The following is a 25,411-nucleotide window of genomic DNA, read 5'->3' on the forward strand; positions in this document are numbered from 1 at the left end:
TTTGTGGTGTTTGCTTTCACATTGAAAACAATGGGTCTGCACAGCTACGTCTCAGTTTTTCAGTTTTAGATATTAATTTCCACAACAGGAAATCAATGGACAAGTATTTCGTTCTCTTAAACTCCTGTACACCCTCCACAGATATGCTCCTAATACAGTTTTAAAATAATGTTTGCTCAGCTCAGCATTGATCGTTATAGCTGGGTAAAGAGAATGCAGATTTGAGCCGTAGCATGCAATGGGATTATATGACCCACATATTTGTAGTACTTTTTGTTTTTCTAAAGGTAATAACTGGAGTTATTTGCTGGCATTACTTGACCATGGATCTAACACTTGTCCTCACTCTCTGACAGAAGCATAAGTTCCCAAACACATCAGATTATGCCTCAATTCCATCTTTTTCTTGGAGATGGAAAGCCTTCCTTGGAGATGGAAAGCCTTTCTCATTGGCTCTTTCTAGTTGTGTCCTGGCCTGCTGCAGCTCCTGTCCTAGATCTTGTTTTCCTTGGTTTCCATCCTAATTTAGTAGAGCACACCTCTCTTACACCTCCTAAAAAGTATGAGAAAGACACTGTGATACCCCACATGTAGAGACATGCCTTGATTCTACCCTCACACTTGTTTACCAGTTAGCTGGAGAAAGAGTTATAGGTTGGAAATCCTTTTTCCTCTGGATTTGGAAAGCATTGCTGTTGTCTTTGGCATCAGTGTTTCTGTGGAAAAGTCCAGTTCTGTCAATAATCTAATCTTGATTCCTTGTCTATGGCATGTTTTTTCCACCCCACTTTGGAAGCCTTTTATTCAGTGTATTGAAATGTCATGATTCAGCAACTTAACGTGGCTCTTTTTCATGCATTTTGTTGAGTACTGAGGAGGCCCTCTAAGTCTGGAAACCCATGTCCTTTAGTTCTGAGAAATGTCCTTTATTCATTTATTCAATGATCTCCTCTGTCTTTTCTCTCTTCTCTCTTATAAAACAGATATAGAGCTTCCCTATTGATCCTTTAATTTTATTTTCTCTCCCTCTTCCTATTTTTCTTCTTTTGAGATTTCCTCAATTTTATCTAACCCTCCTTTTAAAATTTTATTTCTGCTATCAAAACCTCAATTTCCTGTAATTCTTATATTCTAGTATTCATTTTTCTAAATCTGTTCTTGTTTCATGACTACAGTAGCTTCCACTCACACTTTATTTTCTTCTTTCCTTGCATTTTTTCTGTTGCTCCAGTTTTTTTATGTTTGTTCTTATCATTAAAGTTTATCCTCAGATATCTTTGGTATGGTGCTAAAACTTTTAGCTCATCAGCAGCAGGTGCGTGGTCAGCAAACTGACTGACTGATAGATTTCACTACAAATCAAACTAGTGGGGCCATTTTGTGTGGGTAACTCCCAGCTGTCACTATGTTTTGGGCTGGTCATTTTCACTAAAGTGGGATCCTTCAATCTGCTGCCTAAGAGATATGATCCTGGCTGCCAGCATTCACAGAACTGGCTGGAAGAAAGGAGAATCTCATACAGATTTTCAGTGAGCCCTCTGGTTTGCAGCCCACCTGCACCTCCACTTACAGAGGTCACTTGGGCCCTTGATGCCTGAGCCTCGGGGGCTCTGTGGTGCCCATTAACCTGCTCTGGGCTTCTCCCTCTGCCGTTGTCTACTTTCTAGTTACCACTTGTCTAGCTACTTTCCAACGTTCGCATTTTTTTTGTTGTTACTCTCATCTTCTCCTCTTTTTGTTCTCGTATGGTTATCCCGTGATTGTCGTTTTAATTTTAGTGGGATTTCAGGAGGGAGCAGTAGGGTGTGTGTGTGTGTGCCATGTTTAGCAGAGTCTCAACACACTCTTTGTTCTTCAGAAATACATCTGTTCCTGAGGTAACAGCTGTATCAGGAACTGAATAACAAAAGAAAATGTGGTGACTCTGCCCTCCCCACATTTACCAAAACTCAAGAAGTCATTTCAGTTGGAGAATAACCCTTATGCTGCTTCTCTTTATTGGCATAAGGTTCCATCCAGAAGTACTTGGTATTTTAATTACAATGTTTGCTTTGGTAACAGATTGGTCTCTTATTTGTAATATGGTGATATGAACTGCAGTTTGGTTTGTTTTGTTGTTTTTTGTTGTTTTGGGTTTTTTTTTTTTAAATAAACATCTCATGTCTTCTAAAATATTTAAGGGGAGAAGGGTATAATAAAAATAATAGTTTATAAGATGAATAGCCCTTTCAGTTTTTTTAATATAAAAAAAAAATTGTATTTCAGTTTATCAGTGGTTTTTTACCCCACTCCTTTTCATTCATCATTTTTATGTTGTTTTGTGTCTTTGATAAGTCACTAATTCTATATGATATTTTTGGAGAAATACTTAATAATCTTGATCTGATTATTAATTAGCATTACTCAGCAGCCCATTAGGTAACTTTTTGGTTTTATGTTAAAGGAAAGTTTTAAGGGTTAATATTCAAATTATTTCCTTCATGAGTGTCACAATTCTACTTAACGGAAGTTTTACTTAGTCCTTTCAGAAACACAAAGAACACTTTTGTAGATGATTTTATCATCTTAGGTAAATATTTTATTAGGATAAGGAAAAGCATTAAGTGTTTTTTAAAAAAAATAGTTTTCATATTGAATTATCCAAACACTTGAGATTTAAACTAGTTGCATAATGGATGGTGGTGGTATTGTAGCCAAGAAAACAAAACTCCCAAATTCAGATTGTCTGGAATCAGGGAAATCAGATAGAAATGGATTTTAGGCGTTTTCTTGTTTGTGCTCATATTTTAAAACCAAGCCTGGGAAGTTTGAAGTGTGTTCCATGCAGTCTAGAAAGTGGGGCGTTTCATGTCTCAAGAATGAAAGCAAAATAGTGAAAGAGTTTAGTGCTTTTCGAGACAAGTAAAAGCATGAAGTGTAGCACAGGCAGTGGTGCTTCTCTTTTTGAGTTTAATGCCAGTGAAAGGAAGCAACTGGTTGAGAGAATTTTGTAAAAATCCAGGAAAACTTCTAAGTCAGGATTCAAAAATGTTAAGGAAAGCAAATTCGACCTAAACCAAAGGGCTGATTGAAGAGGAGCTTTTTAAGAAAGAGTCTTTCCTAGGTAGAAGGAAGGCTGAGCTGGGAATTCAGACTAGAGATGATTTTAAGTGTATGTTAAAATGAGACAACGTATCTAATTCCTATGTATATATGTAGTTATACCCACGAGGCCTTTCAGGCCAGCCTAAACTGGCTTTTCACTTCCACCAGCTGCCAGTACTGTATTGGCCAGGACGGCACTGGGGAGGGGAAGAGGGAAGGCGTACTTAGAAAAGAAACCTTGATTCTTTGGCGGTAGAAGAATGTAATCAAGCAGCTCTAAAGTGACTGAGAACATTCTCTCCTAGTGCTTCTCAAGGTCCTGTTTTACCAGCTCTCTGAATCTGTTGAAAATGCGATCAGTTCTGTTTCTTGAGCTAGTTAAGGTTGGGATTTGAAAACCATCAATCTTGAACATTTCCAGGATTAAATTTTCTCTTGGAGCCCAGGAGGCCGTTTTTACCTCTGGGAGTTTCTGAGTTGTGACAGAGACGCCATATTTCTCATTTATATGTTATGCAGTGACACGCGATGTTATATTATTTGCCTTGAAGTTCCTGAACTACTTTGCTTTTATTTGACCTTATGTTTATCTGGCCTTCACTTTTACAATGTAAGCTTTTATATCTGCTATGTAAACTTCTTTAAAACATGCCAAGGTAGAGATTTAATTACACTCTATTCGTCTTTTTAAAAATAAATATATAGCAATGTATTTTCTATTTCAGGGCATTTGATGTAGAACTGCTTTACATAGCACAGTTCTTTAAGATCCCAATAGCAGAAATTGCTGTCAACTGGACTGAAATTGAAGGTGAGTATATTGTTTACATTACAGCTGATCTTAAGTGGGGGAAGACGTCAGACCATACAGTTGTCCGGTGAAGTCAGCTGGCTTTACTGTCACCCCAGCTCAGCTGTCCTAACTCAGAGAGGCAGTTTCATAGACAGTAAGTACTGCCTACTAATCCTTGCCACCCTCCTCCAGCTGGCTTACTGCCTTCTGTATTTTTTTAGTCTCTTCTTAGGGTCTTCATTAGGTCTACTGGCTTGCAATTCAATAAAAACTTGTACAGTAGACAGGATCATGGTGATTTCAGGCTAGAAGCAAGGTGAATAGTCTTCAGATAAACTTTATTGTTTGTAATACCAATTTTTTTTTTAGTATTATTTCATTACTCAGTGAGTTTTCAGTACCTACAAACCACTGTGCAAAGCTAAATGAGGAATTAGTTGTTTTTACTCCAAATGTCCATAATCCATTAACAGCCGATTTTTAACTGGCATCTGTACATATATCCAAAAATGTAAAGATTTCTAAGATTTAAAATGTGAAATCTATCATACTTCCAAATAATTTCTATTCAGAAAAGCTTAGACAGCGCTCACTGTTTAGAATTTAAAATATATTCTAGTGTTCTCCTTTGCTTACCTTAGAATGATCCTAAATTAATTCACAGTGTAGGAGCAGTTAACTGGAGACTTTTTCAAAGTCACCTCTCCCCCAGGTAAGCATGGCCTCGTCTTGAAAAGTCACTGTTGAAGTAAGCAACTTCACATGTTTAGGGACAGAAAAAGGTTAAGAACCGGTCTGGAAATCATACAAGCTATGTAGACCTCTTGGAGTCTACAGCAGACTCCTCTTGGAGTCTATATTGAGTTTACAGCAGTTTGACTAATCTCCACAGTAGCAGCCTAGATCAAAGGGGATGGGAAGCAGGTGAAAGGATGCCTCAGACTCATTAGGATCAGCTCGGTGGATGTGTCTGTGTTGATCTGTGCCCAGCATAGACTCTATGGGAAGTTGAAGTGGGGAAAAGTAAAAATATGTTTCATTTTATATCAGTTGCTCACTTGCATTTCTCAGAGTTGAGTGTTAAATCTCGATAACCAGCACTTAGCAGTTTTTCTGTTAATCATCCCCAAACCCTCAGCCATATACAATTGGTGCCTCCCCACTAGAGCAGGGCCATCTGAAATTCTCACAGTTTAGATCCTCCCAAGTTTTATTTCACTTCAAGGTGTTTTGTTTTTGTTGTTTTTAGAGAAACCACTCACTTTGGCTTTGAAGATACTTAAATCTCTTATCCATGATTTAAATTAATTACAGTGGATCTGTTAACTTCATCGTGGTAATCATTTCACAGCTATCAAATCATCACGTTGTACACTTTAAATACATTTCAATTTTATTTGCCAGTTACACCTCAGTAAAGCTTGTGGGGGGGGAGGGGTGGGAAGAAAGGAACAGAGAAAGAAGCTAGAGCATTTGGGCTTCAATCTGGAAATTGTCAGTGATCGTCCTGTGGTCTTTACTACTTCACTCTACCACCCAGCATGCCAGTTACCTGAGATTGGAGGGCAGGTCTGTTTCTGACTGACCGAAAAAACAATTCCAAGGGGTAAAATCAAGGAATATATAAGCTTTTAAGACATGCTCAAGGAGGCAAATCTCATGCAGTCAACTGCACTTGGCATGTTGCCATTTGACAACCACTGGACAAGATGGCCTAGCTAAGATGTATTTATTTTATCTGATTGAGAGTCTTCGGTAGAATTAGAATGAAAGTTGGGTTTTTGTCTTGGCTTTCTTATCTCAGATTATTAGTCTGTACTTGTATTATGTATAGAGGTGTATCTGATTCTCCGGAGTACATGAGATTGAAAAGCAGTGCATAAAACATGAAGATTTGCCCCCGAAAATCATTTTTAAATGTGCAAAGGAATTGTTTAAAGACATACATATATAATATAAATAATGTAAGTTAAATTAAGGTGACTAGAAGCTAACAAAGGTTGTGACTTCTAAAACACAATTTTAAACTTATGTTTCCTGAAAATATATTTATTTTTAATTATTTTTAAATCGCAGGTTCTAAATTAGTTCCATTCTGGAGCTGGCTACAGATGGGCAAGGACCTACTTTTTATACGACTTCGATATTTGACTGGTGCCTGGAGGCTTGAACAAACCAGGAAAGTGAATTAGGTTATTTGCCATCTTTGATTGTATTCTTATCCATCAGTGTCACATTATTTCACTTGAAATTAAAATTTTAAATAAAGCTGGAATAAAACTATTCCATTGTATGCCTTTTTTTTTTTTTTTTTTTTTTTTTTGGGGTTGGGCGAGCCTCTCACTGTTGTGGCCTCTCCCGTTGTGGAGCACAGGCTCTGGACACGCAGGCTCAGCAACCATGGCTCACGGGCCCAGCCACTCCGCAGCATGTGGCATCTTCCCGGACCGGGGCACGAACCCGTGTCCCCTGCATCCGCAGGCGGACTCTCAACCACCGCGCCAGCAGGGAAGCCCCTGTATGCCTTTTGATAATTTTAAAGAATTTACTGCCAGCAGTAAAAACCTTTATACCTCTTTTGGACACGAAAGTTTTTAAGGTGTTTGTAACAAAAGTCAGATTTTCTTTTGCTTTAGCAATTTTATTCATTTAGATTAATTATCATTATGATACTGAGAAATACAATTTTTAAATAGAAGACAGAAGCGATTATTCTTACTCTAAAGTGCCTTATTCTCATGAACTTAAATATAAACCACAATCATATAAGTGTTCAGGGATTTAAAAATAAATGTTTAAATATATATAAATTTATCAATATTAAACCCATAATTCATTCTGTAAAAGTCTAGGAAATTATGTTAAAGAAAGAATATAGGCTTGCTCACAAAGGTATCTACTTTCTCATACAGTCTTATTTATCTCCTTCCAAATTTTTCTTACCTCCTGGCAACCCTAACCTCTTGAGTTCATGTTAATAAAAATTGGAAATTCTTTATTAAAAAGAGAAAGTTTTGCGATATTAATAAATGTATTTACTTAATAACATCAGAAGCGTGTTTCTGAGAAACTAAAGACTAAAAAATAGCAATTATAAAACAGTGAACTCCTAAAAATAAGAATTAGATTGTTACTGATGTTTTAGAGAAAATAATAATACCTAACATTTACTGAGTGTTCACTGTCTGCCCACCACCGTTCTAAGCACTTAGTATATAATGACTCACCTAACTTTTACAATAGGAGAGGAAACTTAAGGCACCAAGCAGTCACTTGCCCAAGGTCACAGAGGTAGGAAACAGTAGAGTTGTGACCCTAGCCCACACAGTCCGGATCCAGGGCCTACACTCTTTAATGAGTATATGCTACATCAGTTTCTGACAGTATAACTGGGGACATGTAAGTAGAAAGTTTCAGAAGCACATGAAATCCAACATTTTAAAGACAAGACTTACGTGGAAAAGTAAATAAGCTAAAGATGACTCTTCTCCAGTAGTATGAGCAACAGTGTCACATCAGCATTAGACAACAAGCTCCTTGAAGACAGAAACCATCTTACTCAAATTAGTACTCCCAGTACAGTGCTTAGCGTAAACACTTAATATCGATCAAGTAAATAAACAAACTTCATTCACTACCAGGTTTTGAGAGCCTTTAAGTCACTTAAATGAACAGAACAAAACAAGGCTTATGCAAGTAGAAATGAGAGAAAACAAATAGTAAAATGACCGTGAGCATTAACAAGAATTTAAAGTTACAAGCCTTGAGCCCAAAATAAGATCCTTAATGAAACTATAATAAGACAATAAAATAATTTATTGTTCTTTGTAAGCTAGTGATAAAAATGTATGTTTGAAGCATGAGGAATTTTCAGGAAAAGGGTCAGTAGTTTTTTATGTATTTCACCCATGAGCCCTATTAAGAAAGGTTTCTGATATCCTTGATGCCAGTTTATCTTCCTAGGCACAGGTTCACCTAAGCTAACAGTGTAGTATAGACTCGGGGGCACTCTAAGAGAAAACGTAGTTTAACTTGTTGACATTATAGAGCCTGCTAACAAAAAGAGGCAAGCAGCCATAGCAAAAGCAAAAATATCAGCTACTATCATTTTACTATGTGCAAGGAACTGTGATAAGAATTTCATGTGCATTATTTAGCTTAATCCGATCAAACAACTCTGTCATACAGGTATGATTACCCACATTTCAGAAACGAAGAAATAGTGTTAGACAAGCAATTTGCCCAAGATCACACAAGTAGCCAGTGTCATGCTTCTACTGAAATAAAAGCAGGAAATAGGATCATGGGGCATGATTAAAATTGAGGGTACAATCTCATCACAATCAGACAACATGACCATTTATATATAGTACTTTCTACCTTCTGACTTGTTCTTATAGAATGTGTATACATGGAGTTTATTTGACTCAAGATTATGTCTGGATGATATGTTTCTTGACATCTGTAATTCTATGTCTATGTAGTTGTGTATTTCCACGATTCACAGTTGATTCTCCAGTTCTGTTTTCCACTTTTTTTATTGTTATAATTTCCTCAAGAGCAGAAACCTTGCCTTTTACTTGTGTGTCTCCATAGCATCCTAAATTGTGATTGTTCAATAAAGGTTTCCCAAATGGTTAGATAATGCCAGCATTACAATTCATTTGTCCAAGAAAAAAATTACATGAATGAGGTTATCCATTTTATCGACAGCTAAATCTCCTGAAGAAGCAGTCTTATGGGTTGCTTTGTTTTTGTGCAAACTCAAAGGCACCAAATTTACAAACTAATGATTTTATTATGTCCATCCAATATAGGACTCATTTGGAATTCACTGATTTTGAAGTAAAACTCATTAGTATTTTGGTGGTCACAAAAAGCAATACCTTCCCAGATTTGATCCTCTAGACAACTACTGCCCTTCTACAACCAAACACTACAGGAAAGAATGGTGACCTCACACCTGCTGACAAGAGCCCAGGCTGAGTGGGGAGCCAAGATGCACAAGGCTGGAATCAGGTACCTGGACATCCTCACCTGGGCGATGTCAGAGACACCCAGCAGGGAGCAGGACTTTCCTCCCCCAAAGCCAATCCTGAGTCCGCACCAGGGGAAGCTGGCCTTGCACTCCCCTCTGCAGTAACAGCAGCTCCACCCCTTCCCAGGGATGGAGTCAGAGGAGGCACTTCCTCTGGTGGCCCCGCAGTGATGAGGCCACCCCGCTGCAGTGACAATGAAGACCATGTAGTGAGCCAGAACTCCTACCCCTGCCCAAGTATAATAAATAGTCCCCCTTCCTTTGGGTGTCAGTGGGGGCCAAGGGGAGAACCTGTACTTACACCTCCCCTGGCAATATAACAAGACAGTGCTCCCCCTTCTCGACCAGAGGAGTGTCAGCTAAAACAAGAGTTGTGAATAAGATCCAGAGTCTCAGAACATAATAAAAAAAATGTCCAGGTTTCACAAGAAAATCACTCGTTAAAGCAAGAACCAGAAAAACCTCAACTTGAATGAAAAAAGACAATCAAGAGATGCCAACACTGAGATCACCGAGATGTTAGGATTATCTGACAAGGATTTTAAAGCAGCCATGACAAAAATGAATTACAAACATGCTTGAAATTAATGAAAAAAGTAGAAAGCCTCAGCAAAGAAACAAAGTCTCAGCAAAGAAAAGAACAATATCAAGAAGAACCAAATGGAAATTTTATTTAGTTATTATCTTTAATTTTTTTATTTTGGCCACACCACGCAGCATGTGGGATCTTAGTTCCCCGACCAGGGATAGAACCTGTGCCCCCCAGCAGTGGAAGCGTGGAGTCTCAACCACTGGACCACCAGGGAAGTCCCCCAAATGGAAATTTTAGAACTGAAAAATACAATCACTAAATAAAAAGCTTGGTGGATAAGCTCAACAGCAGAATGGGGGTGGCAAAGGAAACAATCAGTACACTCAAAGATAGCACAATAGAAATTAGTCTTATCAAGAGAGAAAAAACAGAAGGGGAAAAAAAAGGCTCAGTGAAACTATAAAAACATGTAACAGTATCATCAGAGTCCCTGGAAGGGTGGAAAATGCCCTTGAAGAAACACTGGCTGAAAACTCCTCAAACTTGGCAAGAGGCATAAATCTACAGAATCAGATTCCATATAGGATAAACCCAAAGAAATCCATACCAAGACACATCACAATTAAACTTCTGAAAACTAAAGACAGAAAAAATCTTGAAAGCCACCAAAAAAAAAAAAAAAAAACCTGACCCCTGCCAATAACCATGTAAGGGGCACTTGGAAGCAGAGGGAAACAATCAGAATGACTGAATTTACCATGAGAAACTATGCCAGTCAGAAGGATGTGGCACAATAGTTTTTAAAAACTAAAAGTAAGGAACTGTCAACACAGAATCTCATACTCAGCAAAAAACAAATCTTCAAGTATGAAGGGGAAATAAAGACAATCTCAGATGAAGGAAAGCTTAGAGAACTGGACACCCACAGACCTACCCTAAAACGACGGCTAAACAAAATTCTCTAAACAGAAAGAAAACATCAAAAGGAAACTTCGAACCTTAGGAAGGAAGAAAATACATGGTAAGCAGAATATTGACAAATACAAAAGACTTTATCTTCAAGAGTTTCATATTATGTTTGATAGTGGAAGCAAATACTAAAACAGTCTGATGTGGTTCTAAATATATGTAGTGGAATATATAAGACAATTTATTACAAGTGAGGGAGGGAAAAGGGGCAAAAACAGAGGTAACAGGCCTTGCAATCCCCTAGGCAATCTTCTGGCATCGCAGTTGGGGAGCTGTGACCCACAGTTGGAGAATCAATAAGCTAAGTAAGCAACTAGTGCCCAAATCTGTCTTTTTTAAGATAAAAGTATTAGCAGAATCTGCCAAAAGCAAGCCCTAAGAAGGTGACAGATTCTCATACTAAAGTAGGTGGGGTAAGAGTTTGACCCATTAATGTTTCCAACTATGATTACTTTTCTCTTTCCACAGGCCAATTATTTAAAGAGAAATAAATTGAGATTTTAAAATTTTAAATCCTGTTTAGTCAAGTCCCATAGTTTTTTGAATTTCTCGAATACCTGTACATTCACCATTTCTGATGATTAATCAGTTCATGACAGCTGAGTTTTAGCTGCAATTTTATCACAGTTTTCAAAAATAATCATTTCAGAAAAAAACACTTCCAACAAGAATAGAACCTTATTTATATTTTTCTTTTTTCTTAAATTTTTTTAACATCTTTATTGGAGTATAATTGCATTATGGTGGTGTGTTAGTTTCTGCTTTATAACAAAGTGAATCAGCTATACGTATACATTACCCCCATATCCCCTCCCTCTTGCGTCTCCCTCCCACCCTCCCTATTCCACCCCTCTAGGTAGTCACAAAGCACCAAGCTGATCTCCCTGTGCTATGTGGCTGCTTCCCACTAGCTATCTGTTTTACATTTGGTAGTGTATATATATCCATGCCACTCTCTCACTTCGTCCCAGCTTACCCTTCCCCCTCCCTGTGTCCTCAAGTCCATTCTCTACGTCTGCATCTTTATTCCTGTCCTGCCCCTAGGCAGAACCTTATTTATATTTCTTATAGGAAATATATGTTAGAAATTTAAATTTCGGACTTCCCTGGTGGTCCAGTGGTTAAGACTCTGTGCTTCCACTGCAGGGGGCATGGGTTCAATCCCTGGTAGGAGAAGATCCTGCATGGTGCACGACGCAGCCAAAAAATAAAAAATATATATATATATATATATATATATATTGCGGTAAGCGGGCCTCTCACTGTTGTGGCCTCTCCCGTTGCAGAGCACAGGCTCCGGATGCGCAGGCTCAGCGGCCATGGCTCACGGGCCCAGCCACTCTGCGGCATGTGGGATCTTCCCAGACCGGGGCACGAACCTGTGTCCCCTCCATCGACAGGCAGACTCTCAACCACTGTGCCACCAGGGAAGCCCTAAAAAATATTTTTAAAAAAAGAAATTTAAATTTCATTAAAAATGTGGTTTCTTGGACATCATTCTTCCCTCTGAATAGGCAACTGATGTGGAAGGATACTGTTTGGGTGAGTCAGGAGACTTTTTTCCAGTGATGAAAGCTGCGTGCATCTCAGTTTTCTTATCTATAAAACAGTAATACAGAGATGACACATGAGCTGCTGAATGAAATGAAATACACAAGCCTAAGCTTTAAAAACAAGAATTTTATGAAAATGTAAGATAACACATATGCTCATATCAGGGAGAATATTTTATATTTCGTAAATGCAGAATATTATCTTTTATTGGTTTACAACCTACCTTATTCTAAAGGTAACTATTCTAAAAGAATAGTTACCTATTTTTCCACCCAAACTTTTCTCTTAAATAGGAGAGCAAAAAGTAATGGATTAAACTAACACTCCATTGTAAAGCAATTATACTCCAATAAAATAAAAAGTAATGGATCGGCTTTCTTCTATGCTTAACTATTTTCAGTAGAGGCCTTAAAGTAGATCTAAGGCTCACTAAACAATATGTGATATGATACAAGCACATCATGAAGACTCTTTATGAATCTTAAGATTCTGTATGAACATGAAACATTTTATTCGTACAGAAAATGCTTTTAGAGATGTTCTTTTATTCTCATTTAAAGTGTTCTGAATATTTCTTTAATTTCTCCTAGAATTCATTCTTCCAGAAGTCATCTATAAATTAAAGAGCAATGTGTGGATGAAAGAGTATAAAGTTTATTAAGCCTTTATAAAAAAGATAATGCCACAGAGAATGGCAAAAAGTCAACATATTGATCGCTAACAAATACCAGGGAGAAACTTGCATCTTCCTGCCAGGCAGCTAGTAGGCAGGGATCTTGGACTTCCAGCTTCTAGAACTGTGAGAAATAAATTTCTGTTGGTTAAGACACCCAGTCTATGGTATCTTGTTACAGATACCTGAACTAAGACACCCATTCTTAGTAGTAAAGCTCAACCATAATTCTGTGATACCTTAGGATGTTGCCTTTTATCCCAGAATGTATTGCAAAGTTCCCATATCAAAATTAAACTTATCTTCACCTTAAAAACAAATTTCTGCTATTCAAAAGGAATGGGAGCCCATTCAGTCCTGTGGGGATCAGATACCACAAAGTCAAGTACCCCCTACAACCCACAAAAATTATATTGAAATAAGTGGATAAAATTTAAATTAAAAAGTCATTATAACTGGGTTAGGGTTTGTGTTACATATACCATCAAATAATTAAATCCCACATGAAAATAAGAATAAACCTTAAACTTACCCTTACTATTAAGGTAAGATTTGTGGACCATACGACTCTCCAGGTCCTTTAACGTGTCTACCGCTTCCCCCAAAATGACTATGAATCACCCCTAACTTCACCCCACTTCAATACACACACACACACACACACACACACACACACACACACACACACACACACACACACTTTAGTTTTTCAAAAAGAAGACCAGAGGCAGGCGTTGCTCTCTCCTGCACTGCTAAGCCCTTGGCACACCAAAAGCCTGGTATGAATCCAAGCCCAGGATCCGTTACTCTATTCTCTTCCTCTATTCCTAATACACCTCCATACATTTAACAAGTATTTGATGAGCACTTACTATATGCCAGACACTTTTTAGGTGTTGGGAATAAACAAGAACAAAATCAGACACACTCCCCATTCTTTTAGATATTACAGATAATTAAAGGAGACAGACGGTAATCAAGTAATTAAATATAAGTCAATTTGGAACAATGGTGTTGGTTATGAATGAGAAATACATGGTCCTACAAGATTATAAACCAGAGGGTCTAACCATATCAAAGAGGCCCAAGAAGGCTTCTCTAAGATGTGACACTTGACCTGAGATCTGTAAGTAGGTGTTAATGAGACAAGGAGGGGAAGGAAAAGCCCAATACAATGGAGCCCAAGGGAAATGTGAATTGGGAGTTAACAATGGTTGAATAATTCCTGCCATTTAATTAAGTAGAATGTTTTCTTCTCTTTTCCTTTTATGTGTTGCATTCATTCATTTTTTAAAAAAATTTATTTACTTATTTTTGACTGTGTTGGGTCTTTGTTGCTGCGCACAGGCTTTCTCTAGTTGTGGCGAGGGGGGCTACTCTTCATTGTGGTGTGCGGGCTTCTCACTGCAGTGGCTTCTCTTGTCGTGGAGCACAGGATCTAGGCACGCGGGCTCAGCAGCCGTGGCTTGCGGGCTCTAGAGTGCAGGCTCCATAGTTGTACACAGGCTTCGTTGCTCCACAGCATGTGGGATCTTCCCAGACCAGGGCTCGAACCCGTGTCCCCTGCCTTCGCAGGCAGATTCTTAACCACTGCGCCACGAGGGAAGTCAATATTCATTCATTTATTCCTTTAATTTGTTAAAAAACTTTGTGGGTTTCTTAAAAGTAGTAGAGGCATCAAAGAATGAGGATCAAACATGACAGCAGAAGTATAGGCAACAAACGTAAAAACAGACAAATGGGATTACATCAAACTTTAAAACTTCTGGGCATCAAAGGAAACAATCAACAGAGTATAAAGGCAACGTACAGAATGGGAGAAAATACTTGCAAATCACATAAATGATAAGGGGTTAATATCCATAATATATAAGGAGCTCCTACAACTCAACAACAAAACCAAATAATCAGATTTTTAAAATGGGCAAAGGACTTGAATAAAAAATTCTCCAAAGAAGATACACAGATGGCCAACAAGCATATGAAAAGATGTTCAACATCACTAATAGTGAGAGCAATGCAAACCAAAACCACAACTCACACCCATTAGGATGATCACTATCAAAAGAACAGAAAGTAACAAGGGTTGGTGAGGATGCAGAGAAATTGGAACCCTTGTGCACCTAACATTCTGGTGGGAGTATAAAATAATGCAGCCATATGGAAAACAATATTGAGGTTCTTTACAAACTTGAAAATAGAACTGCCATGTGATCTATCAGTCCCACTGTTGGGTATATATCCAAAAGAATTCAAAGCAGGATCTCAAAAAGATAGTTGCACACTCATGTTCACTATAGCATTATTCACAAAAACCAAGAGGTAGAAGCAAACCAAATGTCCACTGACTGATCAATGGATTTAAAAAAAAAATGTGGCCTATACATACAATGGCAAATTATGAAGCCTTAATAAAGAGGGAAATCCTGCCATATGCTACAACATAGATGAACCTAGAGGATGTTACGCTACATGAAATAAGCCAGTCACAGAAAGAGAAGCACAGTATGATACCATGCATATGAAGTTTCTAAAAGAGTCAAAATCCGGGGCTTCCCTGGTGGCACAGTGGCTGAGAATCTGCCTGCTAATGCAGGGGACCAGGGGAGCCCTGGTCTGGGAAGATCCCACATGCCACGGAGCAACTGGGCCGGTGAGCCACAACTACTGAGCCTGCGCGTCCGGAGCCTGTGCTCCGCAACAAGAGAGGCCGTGATAGTGAGAGGCCCGCGCACCGTGATGAGGAGTGGCCCCCGCTTGCCACAACTAGAGAAAGCCCTCGCGCAGAAACGAAGACCCAGCTCAGCCCAAAAATAAATAAATAAATAAATTTAAAAGAGTCAAAATCCTAGAAACAGAAAGTAGAAAAGTGGTTGCCAAGAGCTGTGGAGAAGGAGGCGGGGGAATTACTTTTTAATGGATATGGAATTTCAGTTTTCTAAGGTGAAAAAGTTGTAGACATCTGCTGTATAACAATGTGAATATACTTAACACTTCTGAACTGGACACTTTAAAATGATTAAGATGATAAAAAAAAAAAGTCAGGGACTTCCCCGGTGGCGCAGTGGTTAAGAATCCGCCTGCCAATGCAGGGGACACAGGTTTCATCCCTGGTCCGGGAAGATCGCACATGCCGCGGAGCAACTACGCCCGTGCACCACAACTACTGAAGCCCGCACATCTTGAGCCTGTGCTCCGCAACGAGAGAAGCCCCCACTCGCTACAACTGGAGAAAGCCCATGCGCAGCAACGAAGACCCAACGCAGCCAAAAATAAATACAATTAAAAAAAGAAAGTCAGTCTCACCTAGTCCCTAAATAACATGCTACCAAGCACCAATTTGAATGAATTCCAATATTAACATAAGTTCAATTAAAATAATAAAGCTGTATCTCAAAACTTTTTAAAAATGAGGATCAAGAAAACTCACTGAATTATTGAAATGTCATTGTTGACCTCTAAGAATGTTGGAACAGCACTGAAATCAAATAGTTTGACAATTCTCTAGAAAAACTGAGGTTTTCATACTCAAAACCTCATGGAATTCGGCACATTCTAGGCATTCTCGGCTGTCATTATGATCGTGCAAGTTGTGTCTGCATCCAAGTCTCTGGCCAAGGTGGCTGGATGAAATCCAGGCTGCACTCTGACTCAAAGCCAGCACCCACAGGGCTGCATCCACCAAGGTAGGCGGGCGCACCACATGGTTCTTTGGCCATCTGGCTGGTAGGCATTCATACTAATTTCTCAAGGTGTAGCTGAATTTCACCTCTGTGGAGACCTCCCTGACACCTTCCGTGTCTGTGGCCCTAAGCGACACATGAAGTTGTATGACAATCATCGGCATGTGGGTCTCTCTAGTGAGACTGAGTTTACTGAGGCCCTCTATTCTGTGTCCATATGGTTAGTCCAGGCACCTGGTACTCAGGAAAGCGTTCAATGATGGTTATGGAGTTAAGATGGCTCTTGAAGGAAAATTCAAGGGGGAGGCAGGAAAAGTGGAGAGCTACAGATGAAATGTAGGAAGGAGACTAGAAGTGGGAGAGGTGTACAGACAGCAACTCCAATGGCTCTGAGTGGAACCATTATAATGCTGGATCAAACATAAGGTACAACAGATGTACAAAGCAGGATCTTTGCATCTATGGATTACTGTAGACTTTCTCACAACCTTGTCCTATGTTGGGCACATGACAAGTGAAAAGAACCAACCTTCTCATGGGTAAGGAGGCTGCCCTTCCTACCACCTCTTTATGGGCTGCAGGAGCCCATGTTCAGCCAAGTTCTTGTAAGTCAGAAAATTCAGCTTTGTTTTGCCATGGTTTTCAGGTCTTAAACCAAAATTTTACTGGTGTTTCTACCAAATCACAACCTGTGACTGAGTCTCACCTCTCACATGATTCCTATTATGTACTTTTTTGGTGGAAGTTCTAACAAGCAATAAAACTGCAGCCGATCAAGAAATCAAGAGGGAAAAATAAAGCAGAGTCTGGATTTCCTATTCCAAGGATATTCAGCTTCTGAAAAATGGAGTGTCAACTCTGAGCCTTCCTTCCCAGAGTGGGTATTTTCTCCTTGGAACTCATATCTTACTGTTCCTGGGTATAAAGGATTAATCTGCTATACTAGGTTTGAGGGATAAGTGATAGGCATTGTATAAGTGACAGGCTAACTTCTCGATGCCAAAATTTCATGGTATGTAGATGAGAATGTACAGAAAAAGCAGACTACACACAAAGAATCTGCAAATCCAAGTCCTGCCAAGAGCCCAGAGAATTCTGTGAACTTAAAAAGACTGTGCCATAAGCACAAGCCAGTACTGCAGAGGTTATAATTTCTTGCTCTGCGTTGTGTCCTCTGCATTGTCTAATGCACGTAAGCAAAGGAAAGAGATAGTGGCTGGGCCATTTCTTTTCTTAATAACATTAAAAAAAAGAAAAAGTAAGCCACATATTATAATTGTGTGACCTCATTACTTTACCTGCAATAAAGTGCCCAGGAAGTGCAACCTGTAGTTCTTAGCAGTCCAAAGGTTTCCTGGAGTTTCACACCCAGAACAATCTCCAACTTAACACCTAGCCTGGAGCAGAGGAAAATGGGCCAGGTGTAGAAAGATGATTTAAATTCTACCACAAATGCTGTTTTACACAAGGTCACTGCTCAACTGACAACACTATGATAATGCAAACATGGCATCTGCTACAGGAAGAAACCTCAGTGCTTTGAGAAGAAGCAGCAGTTAAATTCACGGTTTTGCATTTCAGGGGTATCAGGACCTTCTGGAGGACTCATTTTTCTACACACAAGAGCAAACCGAATACTGTCCCGTGTGGCTTTCTTCTACTTTCATCTCTACAGTAAATGCCTTTTCTATGAAGAGCTGCTGGCTGATGGGGAATTAGAGGCCATCAGTATGTTGGTGGCATTTCCTAAACAAATTCTGAGCTAGTTGGCGGAGTCCACAGTGACCTCCAAAGGCAGGCTATCCAGGGGGCAAGCCAGGCCATGAGCAAGGAAGGCTGTCCATTAACGTTGTTCACGGCCCATAAGGTTGTACCTTTATTAGATTAGACAAGAGTATATATTATATATGCTAGGCTGTTAAGCAAATAAATACGGGTAAGGAAATGACAACCCACAAAATTATATGGCTTGTTTTAACCACCACTCACCACTCAGAGTGAGTAGCTTTTCTTCTGCTTATGCCAGGGCAAACCAGCTACTCTGGCGCTGTCGGTGGGAGTAATGATCCCCTTTACTTTGCAAAGCAAGTAAGAAACAAACAGCAAATAACAGCAACCCTCAGGGCCCAGACACACGTCAGAAAGATTCACTCGGGGGCGGTGGCGGGGGTGGGGGGGGAGTCCAAACCGATTTGTTGGTCCCGTATCTCTAGTTCTGGTAACGGCCCTCCGGCCTCGGGCTCCAGGTGGAGGCAGGAAGTCTCAGAGTAGCGGGGAAGAGACGCGAGCTGCCCCGCGCTGGCGGGAGCCTCGCCGCCGAGGGAGCTTGATCGCGGACCGAGTGGAGTCCAGGGTCTCGCGGGAGGACGCAGACGCAGCCCGGGGCTGGGAGCCCCCTCGCGCGGGCCTCCCCTAGGCGCCGCCGCCGCGGGTTTTCGTGCACGTGGCCGCGGGCTGCGCCGCAGTCCCCCTCCTCGTGGGCTCCCGGAGCGGCCCGGGCGCTCAGCGGCGGCGGCGGGCGGCGAGCGGCGAGAGGCGAGAGGCGAGCGGCGAGCGGCGGGCGGCGGCACTTACGTAGACCGGCAGCGGCCACGGGTAGACGTCGGGCTCGGTCCCCACGAGCGACTCCAGCCTCAGCTCCATCTTCTCCCCCATGTCTTCGCGCGCGGGCCCCCGCACCGTGCTCGTCTGGCGTTTGGGGGAGGGGCGCGGCGCCGCCGGCGGGGGCGGGGCAGACGGCCAGGCGGGAGGCTGAGGGGAGGGGGCCTGGCCTGGGCCTCAGCTGCCGCCGCTGCCGCCGCCGCCGCCACCGCCGCCGCCGCCGCCGCCGCCGAGCCCTGCAGGCGCTGGACGCGCTCAGCCAGGCGGTGAGTGCGCGGCTTTCGGAGCGGGCGGCCGGGGCACCCACCGCGGGGGAGGGGACGCGGCCAGACCTGGCTGGGGCTGGGGGGTAGGGATGAGCGGCACCGCGGGGAACAGGTAAGAGCTGCCCTCCCCGGCGCGCGCTGGGCGTGTGCGTGTGTGGATGCGGGTGCGGCGAAGTTTTTCTTCCACAGGGAAGTCTTGGAGGCTCTTTGGTGTGTGGCTTGGCTCTTTGTACTCTCCATCCCTGTATTTCTTGGTGGGGCCTGTTTGGGGTGGGTCGGGGTGGGCGAGAGGCCGGAGGGGGCAGCTCCGGGGAGACGGCCGCGCGCCTTCCTCTTGGCTGCGGCCGCGGGAGCCGCCGGCACCTGGGACCTGTCAGAGGATGCTTGGCCCGCGGCGGGGGGCAGGGATGGGCGCTCGCCGTCAGCCCCCGGGCTGGGTACCGCGAGGGGCCAAGCACCGAGGACAGGCGCTGTGGAGACCCCGATTCGCCGCTGAGTAACTGTTTGCTGTGGCCGGAGCGGGAGGACAGTGGAGAAATCGGGGTGCGGGGTAGTATATGTGACTCCGCTGGCCTCCCAGGCCTTGTATCTCGTAGGGTTTTATTTTTACTCTTTGCTTACCTTTGACACACGCGAAGTGAGGAAAAAGAAAAAAAGAAAAGTTAGGAATGTTGTTCAAGTGTCTCTGCGCTAGCGCTTGTATTGTGTTGGGAGCTGGGGTGTTTGTCTTTTCCTTCGCCTGCCGTTCGGTGCCAACTCTCCGCGGAGGGGAGGGGGGCGAGGTGGGGAACAGATACAGGAGACTTACTGACGCCAGCATTGTGATCGGAAGGAGCAGCGAGCGTGGGGCGGCGGCGGGGGGACGGGACACATTTTTATGGATGGCTAATCGCTGACAAGTCTTCCCGTTACTATGCCTTCCTCCTCCCACTCTTGACAGTGGAAATTTGAAATGATAGTTTAGAAATACTCCGTTGACTTGTTTCTGGGCTGGAACTGGTACGCGTGAGAAATAACGTACAAATGATGTAAATCGACTTTGGGAATAAAATTGCACGTAAATCCTTTGCCCAGTAATTCACAGTCGGGTACACACCCACAGGACACTGTGGATTGCTTTTAATGGATCCAATTTACAAGTACCGTTTCAGTGGCTTGCCAGATTTCTCGGATAATCTTTTGGAAGCGTTGTTGAACAGGAATAATAGAGAATAGCTGTAAAGTCATAAGGCATTTAATAATGCTACCTCCTTGGCCATACATGAGCCAAGCATTTGGGCATCCTTCTGGGTGAGTGACATGTTAATCCTACAGGCATATCTTCTGCCTTGGGATTCCTGTCGGTGTCAGGGAATGCCATTGGATGTTTACATTTTAGAAATAGTGATCTGTATTTAAAAAGGAAGTAAAAATAAAATCCAAACACATTCTCCTAACTCTAAATAGTTCAATAAGTAAGTGTCCCTATATTTGTAGGAAACCATGAGCAGGATTTTGGACTGCTCTCAAGTTTGTGGCTATCCAAGAAGGATACTACGGATAAGAAAATGATGTAATCATTTATAAATAAGGAGCATTTAAAATATATTATGATAGAAGCTTCAAATAATATATCAGAAAAATAACTTTTAGTGGCAATGATCGCCTTCATTGATGGCAAGACTGCTGTCTTTAGCAGACAGCCCTTCAGCTTGTTAATCTATTCTGACACAACCAACTCCCGTTTTTATGCTTGACTGGCTATCTTTGCCAGAGCTGTTTTTTACTTGAACTCTGTGGTTTCAAGCTATGTTTAAGAGAATGCCAATGTATTCTTGATCTGAGCAAACTCATTTTTATCACTACAGTGTTTGCTAAAAATCAAAGACATAAACAAATCTTAGGTTAAACCTCTAAGTACTTTGCCCTTCTCACATCTTTGTCATCAATCTTATAAAGTCAGCATGAGCTATTTGACTTTTCTCCTTTTAAAATCTTTTTCCTTTACTTATATATCCCCAGTTAATGAGTAATCAGAAAATATTCACAGACGTCAACTACTATATCTCTGATTGCCCAAGACCATGGAATGAGAAAGAGGAGTTTTTGTTGTTAAGGAAACATTGCTAAGGATTCTAGAAGTAATAAACAACTGGTAAATTTGTTTATCCTTTCTAATCATGTGGTCAGTTGGAGGAGAAAAAAAAATCTGTCAAGAAATTATTTCATAAAGATTAAAATATTCAATTTCAATTTTACAAATAGTTTAATTCTTTTTAATGAGAGTTCAATTTCCTTTGCCACATTTGGAGAGTTGGTGTTTAATAAGTGGTCACTATAGCACTTAGACAACTAACTAGTTTATATCTGACATTCCCTCTGCAATAAATAAAGCAGCAATTTCATCATGTTTGGCTTTAATATGTTGGAAATAATACTTATCCACAAAATATACTCTGATACAAGGCAAGCTAAAAGTTATGAAAATGAAGTTTTTTTTTTTAATTTGCAAAACATACTACCTTGAATTTTAAAGTTCTAACGAAGCTTAGTGCAGATTTTCTGCTCATCACTTCTAACATTTAATGAGGAATTCAGAAACAGGGAATAGTCCAGAATAAAACAGTAAATGTAGCAGTACATTGAAAGCATGAATCTCTTCAAATAGTTGTAATTCTAGGCTGTTGGATTTATATTTCCTTGGTTACTGTTGCCAGTGAGTTGAAAAGTTATTCTAAAGGGGGAAAAATAAAGCAAACAGTAAATTCGTAAGTAGTTATAACAGTATGAGCACCTTAGAATATTTTCTTTTCTGTTAACCTAGTAAATGTTCATGTCATGAGTAGGGGCATAACAAAAAATAAACAAATATCCCTTGGCCATAAACTAACATTTTAAAATAAATATTCTGATAAATGATGTCTCTTAAGAAACATGAGCTAACTAAAGTTAAGATTTTAAGATGTTTATTAGCGTTAGAAGCCATCAGACCTGTGGAATCTGGATGTTCTTCTTGCCAGTGGACCTCGGCCTGACACTTCCTACCCCAAACCATTCTGAACACCACCCACTCCTCTCTTTTTGCATCAGCCTTGAGCTGACCCTAGACCAGGTTTCCAGGCTTATCTTCCCACCCCTTCCATATTTTATGCTTCAATTAAAATAAAGAATTGTGATTTCCCCTGCATGCCCTGGCTTTCCTCTCCTCTGCACATTTCCTCATGCTAAGGCCTAGAATGCCTTCCCCTGCTTCCTGACCTCTCACCAAATCCACAGACCTATCAGCATCTTCCTCATCTTTAACGGCCCTGTCCAGGTGTCTCCTCCTCTGATGCCCCTGGTCTCAGGTGTGTCCTCCTTTGAGCACCTGTGGCTCTTGACATTTTGCACTCTTGCCCATCTTGTCTGCTATTGAATTACTCATATACTAATTTGTTTCTTCTCCTCAGACAATCCTTTCAAGATCTGTGAAGGAACGGACTGTGTTTTCATCTATCGTTTTCATTCCCTTCATGCCCACCACAGTGCCCTGCCTAGTGCTCAGTCAATAAATATTAATTAATTGACACGTCTTTCACTGAACCCATGGTCTCGTCTGGAATAAAATCTGCAAAGGAGTTTCCCCTAAACGATAGGTCTTAACAGTCCATCTTTCAAGAAGCCAGCGTTGAACTTGAGCTGAGGACTTGTTAAGAGGCTGTGGAGAATAAGCCCTCACCCCAGCCCAGTTGAGCCTCTTTCTCCTGAATATTGTGGCTGAGCATTACAGTCAGGAAAGCTTATATGATACTCTTCTTGCATTAGCAATTTTCCATATCAGATTCACTAAATACACAATGGAAACCATTTAGTAAAAAAAAAAAAAAAAGACCAGATTTTTAATGTGATATGGCTACCACAATGAAACTCTAATTCGATTCCACAGAAAATTGCTAACACGATATGCTGACCCCCTTTCCCCCAGCAATAGCCACAGAAAAATTGATACTGTTTTTAGTGTACATGTTTCAACCTGTGCTCACAAAAGAAAAAGCCGACTGCTGCTGAGATGAGCTTCTGCTCTGGTCAGATTGGATGTATAAAGAATCTTGTTATCAGTCTTGCCAGAGAGCTGAATCTCCCTTCTGTGTCTTGCATATTACATTACCGAACCATACTAACTCCCATGGTAACGTGCATCATATTCTGTTCAGTGGTTCAGAGTGAATAGAGTTAATATAATGTAAAAAATATAATTTGTATATAAATATCATGCCTATATAATATAGTCCATTATACAGTTTTAATTGGGAAATCTAATCAACTCAAACCAGTTTTTTAAGAACCAGAGAGACTATGACATAAAATTTAAATGCAAAACCTAAAATGAAAATGCATAAATATTGAGACAAATTATAAATGTGTGTATACAAAGCTGTAGCACTTCAAAAGTCCTAAACACTGATGAAATGTTGGTTCTCCCCTTTCATTCCCTAAACCATATTTAATTCAAAGACGAAAATTTAACCCATGAAACCAGTGTAAAGGAGTCCTACAAAGTTCTGATTTTTCCAAAAAGACAGTTTTGATTTTCTTTTTCAGGGGGAAATACTAAATATCAAAATTCCCTCTCTTTCTCTCTCTCTCTGTGTCTCTCCTGATTATCTGATATCACTGGTGGGGATTATTTTTATATATGAATTTTCCCTTAAGGAAATTTAATATTTCATATCCAACCACTTCCTTTCCCCTTTTTCACATTTAACTTTGAGGGACTGTACATAGGAAACGTGTATTCCTCAATCATGAAATGGGTTTAGGGCTGCAGTAGTGCAAAGCTGTCTTTGTTTACAAACACTGGGATTATCAGGGGTGGCCATCTAGTTTTCTAGCCACTGGACAGATAATCTGCAGAGTTCATATGTTCCCTGGGGGCCACCCAGATGTGTTGATGGCCTTGTGGATTCCTTCTGAAACAACTTAGGGTTTGGAAGTGGTGGAGGTGTGAACATTCTGTGAGGGAGCAGCAGTTTCACCTAGCCGATTCCGAGAGCACATCCCCAGATAGAGGGGGCCACGTGCCCTCACAAACCCTTCTTAACCCATGGGGTATCTTCTTCCATGTGGCCTAATATTTTTCTTTTTTAATCTGTTAAACTGCTTAGAAGCTGATCAAATGTAGATTTGCTTTAGTTAACGTGTGTGTGTGAGTCAGTTTATTTTTACAAAATGCAGTTCACTGTGAAATAGGTAGTTGAGGCAATTTATCAAAAGCCTTTGAAGGATTTTGTCCCGAGCACTTAGGGGCTTTGGAAGGTTTAGAGCAGATTTGCAGATTTTTTTTTTTAAGGAGAGTTTGATGGATGGTACAGTTCATCTAAAGTGCTGTAAGTTGCTTTCTGAGTACTTGTATGTAATTTAATTGACTTGGTGGTAACACATTTCAGAAAATAACTCAGAAAAAAATGACAGATTCCATCAGGGTTCTCCATCTCTTGGTAGAATATTTGATATCTCCTATTATTCGCACTTGATTATAAATCTGTTCATTCATCTTGCTTTTTTTCTTTGCTAAGAATCGCACATGAGAGAATTGGAGTTTGGTAGGAGGAGGAAGGCGAAAGAGTCGGTCATTTAAAAGTTGGTGCATTAGGACAGTTGTGAGGAGCTCAGGCAGAGGGTGCAACAGAAAGCAGGTCGGCAGGTGCCGAAGGTGGACATCACTTATTTGGGCTGGTTTTAGCAGTATTAGAGGCTACCTGTACTAGGAGTGGAGAGGGTCTTGGTGGGCTGGCCAGGGAATTTATCAGCACTTGCAACATTTTTTCTGCAAGGAAATGAATTCCAGTTTCCCGATGACCACACTGAAATGCACACGACTTGTTCATAAAGTGGGACCACCAGGGATTAATGACGTGAGTGATTATTATTAATGATATGAGTGATTATTAGAAGCCAATGAATGTAAAAACTGAGAAAATGTTATAAACTAAAAAGATTTTAGATCCTAAGTGCTTTTCTTTCACTTGTTGATGCCATTATATCATTCTTGCCTGATTTCCTAGGGGTAGTAGGATTTCATTTTTAGGAGCAGAAGTTGGATCAGATGTTTGTCAGAGACAAACCCTTGTGTACATAAATGCTTCCCTTAGGATTTATTAGTTACTATATGTTTACACAAAGCAGTGGTTAGGTGTTGGATGTTTGCAAACAATGGCAAGTTGGTATCTGGATGTTATTTCAAAGGATGACACATTCTT

At 40.7% G+C, this 25,411-nt stretch overlaps 1 protein-coding gene across 3 annotated transcripts in view; it reads left to right on the top strand.

Moving 5' to 3' along the window:
• Positions 1 to 6,157, top strand: part of ALG5 (ALG5 dolichyl-phosphate beta-glucosyltransferase) — a 33,946-nt gene extending 27,789 nt beyond the window's left edge. For 2 of the 3 annotated variants that reach the window (XM_007464232.1, XM_007464234.1), the window contains 2 exons: positions 3,810 to 3,895; positions 5,954 to 6,157. In XM_007464232.1, coding sequence (XP_007464294.1) covers positions 3,810 to 3,895; positions 5,954 to 6,069 — 202 coding nt within the window. In that variant the 3' untranslated portion in view covers positions 6,070 to 6,157. The remainder of the gene's footprint in view (positions 1 to 3,809; positions 3,896 to 5,953) is intronic. The other variant, XM_007464233.1, reaches the window with a different exon arrangement.
• Positions 6,158 to 25,411: the final 19,254 nt, after the last annotated feature.

This window comes from Lipotes vexillifer, unplaced genomic scaffold, assembly GCF_000442215.2.
Source record: "Lipotes vexillifer unplaced genomic scaffold, Lipotes_vexillifer_v1.1 scaffold120, whole genome shotgun sequence".
NCBI lineage: Eukaryota > Metazoa > Chordata > Mammalia > Artiodactyla > Lipotidae > Lipotes > Lipotes vexillifer.